General features: G+C 37.8%; 1 protein-coding gene across 1 annotated transcript; it reads left to right on the forward strand.

The window, feature by feature from the left end:
* The first annotated feature begins 844 nt into the window (after positions 1-844).
* Positions 845-4,579, forward strand: LOC105061479 (transcription factor bHLH18). Its single transcript, XM_073251294.1, has 3 exons — positions 845-1,018; positions 1,867-2,394; positions 3,477-4,579. The coding sequence occupies exons 1-3, from the start codon at positions 980-982 to the stop codon at positions 3,849-3,851; spliced, it is 942 nt and encodes a 313-aa protein (XP_073107395.1). The 5' UTR covers positions 845-979; the 3' UTR covers positions 3,852-4,579.
* Positions 4,580-9,239: the final 4,660 nt, after the last annotated feature.

Consider the following 9,239-nt stretch of genomic DNA (forward strand, 5'->3'; position numbering starts at 1 on the left):
TTTTACGCTGGGAATAGAAGTGGCACCTTTCTTTGGCCTTCTCGACTCGGTTAAAAGGAAAATCGGTTATATTGCGCTGAAATCCTTGGTGACATATGCTTGTGTTAGCATATATAAATCATGGATGACAACGTATGACCTGAAACTTCTGACGCAGCACACATCTTTCTACCTGTCAAGGTACGGTAAAGCAGGCTTATCAAGGACCAAACTAGTAGTTTGGAGCTATACCTCCTGGCCCTTAAATTCCAACGAGCAATTTCCATTTTAATTTCTTAAAGTGTAATTTATGATCCACTCATCAATTTTTTATTATTTTATATTTAGAGAGTAGATTTAGAAGTCAGCAAGCTGATAATTTATGTAATGAAGTGATTAACATTCTAGGAAGGAAAGCACTGGGATGAACTAGTTCTTGCCACTGGTGGAGGCGCTCACTTGCTGTCCTGCTGCTCAGTTGAAACCGTATCTAAAGTTAACGAAGCCTCTACTGCCAACTCAATGTATCCGGGCATCCAGCCGGAGAGAACATCGTTGTCTTTTTATTCTGGTGGAGCCCTTCCTCATTGGACACCGATGGCGAATGGATGACAAGGAAGATGAGGGAGAGGTTTGCCTTCCCAAGAGAATTCCATCATTCAAGCAAAAAAAGTATTGCTAACAATTGTAATGGGCTGGTGGATGGCAGGTTGCATTCCATCCACTTTTATCAAAAATAAAATTATAAAAAGCAAGCTGGATGGCCGTACGTAAGAAAAGGACTGTAATTTTGGTATTTAGTCCAAGAATAAGGTTTTAACAACAGAAGTTCCGTTGTGTGAGAGAGAGAGGGAGGAGAGGGAGAGAGACATGAACAGGAAAAGAGAGAAGGAACGTTCGCACGAGCAAAGGGTTCTCCGGAAATTCAGAGCGATATAAGAGTCGGCCGAGTCGTAGTTCTTCATCGGGAGGTGTTCTACCGTCTGCTGGATGCGTGGTTATGTCTAGCCCCTACGTTTCAAACAGCTCTGAGATTTTGGTTAGTATAGAGCTTTCTTTTTTCACCGAAAGAAGCTGAAGAATTCTAACGATGGTGTTTGATTTCTCCTTGTCGCTGCAAGATCATGGATCTTCATAAACCTGGATTCAGTAGATCTTAATCAATTCCATCTAGAGTTTTGGTAAAATATAGCTCTTTATTATGATGTGGGTTATTTCTGCTTCATTCTTTTTCTTGTCCATGACAAGTGTTCAATTCTCCTTTAAAGCAAGTTATTGCATATTTAAAAATAATTTTGCACTTATGTAAATGTTTTTGTATTGTAACAAATGAGTCAATTTTTGTGATTAAAACAAGTCTTAATTACTTTAGATCAGAAGCTGGTTTGATGTCTCCTGATTTCTTCTTCTTTGTTTTCTGGGAAAGGGTTTGCTCCCAGTGAACTATTTCTGTTGGATCTAGCGGTCACCATCTTGACAATATATTCTTTTTTGCTCAGAAAACAAAACTTACATAAATTCACACTGTCTTCTTTTGTACTAATCACTAAAATGGAGGCCATTTTCCTAGTTCCACCTCAGTCTTCAAAGATTTAATTAGCTTGAGGAATTTAGATTTGAAACAGTACTGATTTTATATTGATTATTTACATCATCTACTCATTTCTTTTGTAAGCATAAAAAGGGTTTTCTTTCAGGATCTCGATGCTTTTCTAGCGAGGTGAAATTAAATGAACTGGAAAAATCTGAAATTAAATTTTCTTCAGAACTTATAAGCCTCATTACCAGCAAACTGAAACTACAAAAGGTTTATAGTGTGATATTTTTGTAACGTTTACTTTTGAGAAGATGGTCTTAATTTGAAAGCTCTATGGGTATACTCTATAGGGAATGGATGAGTCTAACCTCATTTACGAATGTGACATGACCTCATTCAATCAATTTACTCCACAACGAGTAGCTCCAGCACTTGTGGGAGGATTCCAGCAACCCCTCTCCTCAGAAAGCTATACGTCTTACCCTCCCTTCCATCCGGCGGAGACTCCCTCTCTGGTAGGCTTTATAGAAAGACCGAAAAAGATGCAAAAGATCAATAGCTGGAACTCTCGTACCACCGAGCAGAATCAAACTTTGGTCCCCCATGCCTCTTCGGCGGACTCTCTTTTGTTTCACAATCCAAATTCACCCAATGATGTATTTGGAAGAGCTGCAGCATCACAAGAAGAGATGAGAGCTTTAGTTTCCAATGGTTCAGCACAAAATTATGAAACGCTTGCTCAACAGGGATCAAAGATGACAAACATGGGATCAATGCTATCTCAAGCTCAAGAGCACATAATCGCAGAGAGAAAGCGGAGGGAGAAACTCAGCCAGAGATTTATAGCACTTTCTGCAGTAATCCCTGGTCTTAAGAAGGTAGTTGGACTAAATTAAATTTCTCATCCTATCATTTTGCATCAGCTACTTCCATTGCAATCGCATTCAGTCATTATGTTAACAAATCTCTTGTGAGCATAATTTTGATGTTTTAACCATAATTTTTTACGAGCGTCTGAAACTTGTTTTCGTGCTAATCATGAGAGTTGACAAAATTACGGTGCTGAAGGCACTTAATTGTCCCACGTAGAGGAGCATGGTCTCCTAATCTCTCTTGGAACAACTTTTCTTCTAGCCATTTATTCTGCTGTCAAAGGCCCATATGAATTTTAAGATCATAAAAAAGAATTATGTAGTATTAATTGAAACAAGGTTAATAAAAAGGCTCATAGAATCTGTGAATTCCTTTGGTGATCCCTCAGTCATTGCAACGACAACTTGCAAGCATCCATGTTAATTCACATTAAATTGTTTCTTAGAGTCAACCGAACTTCTCTTTCTTTCGTTGCGTATAAAAAATCCTCCATTGCTCTTATACACCAAAGAGAAGTTTGAAGGTCAAGCAAACTTCTCTTTCTTTGATTGCATATAGAAACTACTCGATTGCACCTACAGAATTCTTTTCAAGTCAGATCATAGTGCTCTCTCTATCCCAGTTATCTACAAATAAAAATTTCTTCCTGGAAAATTCTTCATAAAAGATCACACAGGAACTTACCTCAACTATGACAATATCATTTAGATTTAAAAAAAAATGATGCCAACAAATTGGGAACCTTTCCTTTTTTTTCCATAAGCAATAACATTGAAGCCTTTTGACTCAAAGAAAAATATTGGAACTTTCAACATCTAAAAATCCTCTATTGCACCTATAGAATTCTTTCCATGTCCATCTTTGATCATAGTGTCCTCTCTATCCAAGTTATCTCTAAAAAGTTCTTCCCGGTAAAAGGGAAATCCATAGAAAACTCTTCGTAAGAAGTCGCACAGGAACTTAGCTTGACTGTGACAATATCATTTAGATTAGAAAAAAGGAATGATGCCAATAACATTGGAACTTTAAAAATGATTCCTGTGCTTGCTTCAAAAAAATCTGATCCTTTCAGTTACCCATCTTTCAGAAGGACAAGGCTTCTGTTCTTGGAGACGCAGTCAAGTATGTTAAAGAACTCGAAGCAAGGGTGAAGACCCTCGAAGACCAGAATGCAAAGAGGACTGTCGAGTCCATGGTCCTCGTCAAGAAGTCTAAGCTCTCTGCTGATGCTGATGGTTCATCCTCCAGTGGGTGTCCGGCAGAAAAGCCTCTTCCTGAGATTGAAGCGATGCTTTCCGAGAAGACAGTCCTCATAAGGATCCACTGCGATAACCACAAAGGAGTATTAGGGAGGCTGGTCTCCGAGATTGAGAAGGTCCATCTCACAGTCACTAATGCTAGCGTCATGCCCTTCCCCAGCTCCTCTATCCATATAACACTGACTGCAAAGGCAAGTTCTTAGTTCCTTACTCAGAAGAATAGAATGCACCCGAAAAGTTGGCTGCGTTGAAGATTGGAAGAGGTGGTGTAATACAGTAAGCTCATACCTGTGCTTCTTTTGTTGGTGCAGGTTGAGGAGGAGTTCTCCATGGCAGTGGGGGATCTTGTGAGGAAGCTGAACTCAGCTTTGAGCTAGTTCGTCTTAACAAAGGGCAGATAAACATAAGTAGTTATTATCGTCATTAGACCTGTAAGAGGACGTGGACTGCTGGTTGCCTTGTCTATGTTTGTAGTACTTAGGAGCTCCTTTGTCTTCTAAGAGCAAAACCATGCACTACCCATCCATCACCCACTCGCTTTTGCGGATCTCCCAACAGCTGCATTAAGTATGGTGATGTTTGGTATTGAGCTACATCTAATTATACAAAGACTTGTGTCTGACGTTGCTGTCCCTTTAGGGGGCACTTGGCATAATTTCTGTTTCGTATTGTATTCCTCCTTTGAAAATGGGTGTGTGAAGACTGAAGAAACGCCAATTGCGTGGCTGTTCCGGTGGCACTCGTTTAGGCTAGAAAGAAAATGGGGCTGGGTTCGGTGTATGGTACGACGGGATCGTATGATGATCTTGTGACAATCGTTAGCATATAGTTTGTGAAGCACGTTTCCTACTTTTTTAGATTCTTGATACTTTGGCTCTCAAGACCGATGTTGACGGATTTATTTAATGTGACAGCTATTAATTCATTTGGAGATGGGAGGATTTCATCAATATATAGTCTATAACGATATGTTTGATTATTTTAACTTTTATTATTAGTTGGCCAATATACTTCAGCCTCTTTTAGAGATCGTGATCTTGCCCGGGATACTGTTCTCTCAAATTATATGCAGCAAAGAGATGTAAAGCGGACAGAATAATTGAACTTTCTTGCTTTTATGTGAATGCCGTGATCCATTCTTTCATATGGACACGTGAATAGAATACAAACTCAGTGTTTTTTCACATTCATATAGTTTATCATGTGCTTCATCCACTTGTCATCACACACACACACACACACATTTTTGACGGGAATATATTAGCTTTAAGTATGGATATTCTCCAATATTCTATGTCTTTGTAATGGAGTTAGTTATCAGGACATTGGAGTTGTAAGTTTTGCATATGACATTAGGTTCCTACCCATAGCCTTTTATTGGGATAAATAATCTATTATATTATTGTTTAATTTCTTCTATATTTTATCATTTCGTTGGTTTATCATGTACATATGTGCGTGTCTATATGTGTGTGTATATATTTATGTGTGTGTGGATGCGTTTGCATGCGCGATAACAATAACTATTGAGCAAGCTATATATGGCTTGAATGATGTTACATGATGGAGATATCAGAAGGTTATTGCATGCAAATACAAGTAGTGAATCTAAATGGTGGATTATGTTAGACAACACAAAAGATATTCATATTGCGATCTCAATATATGTGTGTGCTATATGGATCACAATATTTAGGAGAGTATGTATATGGCTCACAGTGAATGTCATGTATCAACTCAATTTGTAGCATCCCTATCTTCTTGGGAGAGATCTCGGGTTCAACTGTTGATAGTGATTTTTTTAAATTTTATAAAATAAAAAAAAATAAAATTGAGATTATTGGTATCTGGACCTGATGATTACAACTAAGTTAGTGGGCACCCTCATTTGGTTAGCAAATTAACATAAGAGGGTGCAATTATATAGTTGCTTCCTTATGATCATACACGCAAAGTTGGTGTAGACAGTTGTACATGAAAGAGTGAAAATATTGGTGGATTAGGTGGGTCTGAGTCTGGCATGAGGGGATGTCGTTGTGGTCAATAAACTATGGATGTAGAAAGAACGGTTTCACGTGATAAAGTTTGGCCAAGTTACTTGTTCACTTGATCCATCAGAAAGAAAATGGATGATTGAGATCTAGAGGATAGAGGACTTCAGGCTCATACTATGGAAATGAATGGTTGATCAGATGAGATGTTAATGGCCTGCTGATGATTAAGGGAAAAAATGGCATGGAGACACATGGAGAGGGTAAAATCCAATTGATCGCTGGTTGGAGTCATGAATACTCATATACGTATCTAACAAAGTATGAATCCTCTGTGGAGCGTGATTTGCATCGTAAAATTCTATGCACCACTTGATGGCCGCCATCAATAAATGGATGGCTATCAAATTAACAAGACAACTTTGCATATTATATATAATGCATTGATAGTTATCCATCTCTTAATGGTGGCCATCGAGTAGTGTAGCACTTCACGGTACAAGCCACACACTGTAGAGGATCCTGGGTCTATCTAACATGGAATTGAAACACATCTTCAAGCTTAAGGCACCATAGAGGCTGCTTAACATATAAGAGTACTCTCTCTCATATTCAGTTATGTCCATGCGCGCACTGTATGTCCAGTAAAGTAACATAAATATTTCGAGTACTCAATGGATTTTCTTTAATGTGATAATTGCTGGTGCAACCTTCCAAATAATTGTGGGGAGAATTCAAAATCGGTATATAGATACATGATTAAAAGGGCTTTATATGGTTGCTGATTTATCTCCATCTGAAAAGAATGTATGATTTTGCCTGAATTTTTGACTTACAGTCACATTTTGGTGTCCACGCCTGCCTTTTCATGTGGTGGAATCATCTTTCAGATGAGTTACAAAAATAATAATAAAAAAAAATCTACCATGTCGTTTATTTGACAAGCATATCAGTAAAAATCTGAAACATTGCCCTCAAACATGAAAGCATTATATTAATGCTAAATCAAAGATATTTATGGGAAAGTATTTCGCTACTAAAAGAGATGGATTGCTGACAGGATATGAAAGAGGTAGCTAACCTGTAGAATGCCACCTGCTTCATGTACTGGCCTGTGTGGGCGGACGATTCGTCCAAGCATTGCAAGTTGCTTAGGGCCTTGTTAATTGTTGCGGCAGCTCCCAGCCTATAGAATATATAAATTCTCCTCTACTCTACGTGACTAGCACTATTGTGTAATAGAGCTGATTATTGAACGAACCTTACACCTAAATTATATTTATTTTAGTTGAGTTCTGGTCAGGCTTATTTAAAATTTAACATTTTCATGTGGTTCCTACCCATAACCTTTTATTTGGATAAATTATCTATTATATTATTGTTTAATTTCTTCTATAGTTCATCATTTCGTTGGTTTATCTTGTACACGTGTGCGTGTCTATATGTATCGATATATACATGTATATATGTATGTGTGTATGTATACGTGTATAAATAAATATATGTATCTATATGTGTATATGTTATATAATCAAATAGGTTAGTCTCCAGCATTGATATAATAACTATTGAGCAAGCTATGGCTTGAGTGATGTTACATGATGGAGATATGAGGAGGTTATCCCAATCAAATACAAGCAGTGAATCTAATTAATGGTGGGTCATGCTAGACAGCACAAAAGATATTCATATATGTGATTTGCACAGAGTCACAATAGGGATGTGTTGGTTATACATCTGGAGCACAATACTTAAGAGGGTATGTATATGGCTCGCATCCAATGTAACGTATATGGCTGATCAGTCTTAACTCAACTTGTAGCATCCCTATCCTCCTGGGAGAGGTCTAGGTTTAAACCTTGATGGTGGTTTAAGAAAACTAAAATAAAACTCAGATTATTGGTACCCTGATGATATTGCAACTAAGTTAGTGGGCACCCCCATTTGGTTAGCAAATTAACGAAAGAGGGTGCAATAAGTCAATACAATTTATTGGCACTGCGGGGTTCGACAACTACTGAGGATCGATGGAGAGTGAAAGAAATGCGAGACTAGATGATGTGAAGCGTAAAGATGAAATCATAACACAACACCAAACAATGAAAAACAGTAAACAACTGATGGGGCAAAGCAATGTTAGCATGGGGTTGTATCTGACTCACATAGGAATTACAAGTTTATAGAACTAACGGGCCTTAGAAGTATGAGGATTTACCGGTTTCTTAGGTACTTTGGGAGTGGATAGGATTGCTTATTGGTTTAATTCTCTGATTGCTCTCACCGTTGGCAGATGATCATTACAAAATCTGAATAATTGACTTCCGGTGACACTGCAGTACTGGTTGCTGATTGATGGCGAGCAGTGGGATGGAGCTACGATGAGCTGTGATGAGGTGAAGGACAGAGACGAATGTCGAAGGACAATTAATCACCGAACATCGAAATATCTACAGAATGAAAGATCACTTAGGACGCCGAAATAGAAACAAATCGAATCAGCTCATGGGACTATATACGGCTCAGAGAGGATCTACAGATTTATAGAGTTAATAGATTTTATAAGTTATGAAGATAAATTTTCCAGATAATATAAATAGAATATCAATTCTCTTGTATATCTCAATTGCTGAATTCTACTCAAGCATCTTTTTCTTGGCTCATCCTCTGTAAATATTCCAATTTACCAATAAAATATAGATAACAGTTCCTGCCTCCTTTTCCATCAAAAAAAAAAAAAAAAAGTTGCACTCTGATGATCGTACATGCAAGGATCGAAGAAGGAAGTTGGTGTGGATTGTTATGCGTGAACGAGTGAAAATATTGGTGGATTACGTGGGTCTGAGTCTGGCATGAGGGGTTGTGGTGGTGGTCAATAAACTATGGACGTAGAACGGTTTCACTGATGACGTTTGGCCAAGTTACTTGTCCACTTGATCAATCAGAGAGAAAATGGATGATTGAGATCAAGATGATAGAGGACTTTTAGACCGATACTGTGGAATGAACGGTTGATCAGATGAGATGTTAATGGCCTGATGATTAAGTGAAAGAATGGCATGGAGACACATGGAGAGGGTAAAATCCAATTGATGGCTGGTTGAAGTCATGAATACTTAGATACACACCTAACGGAGCATAAATCCTTTGCGCTGCATGGTTTGCACTATAAATTTTATACGCCACTTGATGGCCACTATCAATAAATGGACGGCTATCAAACAACACAACTTTACCTGTTATATATGATATGTTGATAGTCATCTATCTTTTGATGGTGGCTATTGAGTAGTGTATAGCACTCTATATATGATATAAGCCATGCACCGTAAAGGATCTTGGGTTATTATATCAAAAAAAAAAAAAAAATTCTGACCCTATTTAGCATGAAATCGAAACACATCTTCAAGCTGAAGGCACCATAGCGGTTGCTTGAACATATAATAGTACGCTCTCTCATATTCAATCATGTCCATATGCACACTCTATGTCTAGTAAAGTGACATATATACGATAAGTAATCAATGGATTTTCTTACTTTAATGTGATATTGGTGACGTAACCTTTCAAATAATTGTTGGGAGAATTCAAACTCAATAAATA

Source organism: Elaeis guineensis, chromosome 2 (genome assembly GCF_000442705.2).
Source record: "Elaeis guineensis isolate ETL-2024a chromosome 2, EG11, whole genome shotgun sequence".
NCBI classification, from domain to species: Eukaryota; Viridiplantae; Streptophyta; class Magnoliopsida; order Arecales; family Arecaceae; genus Elaeis; species Elaeis guineensis.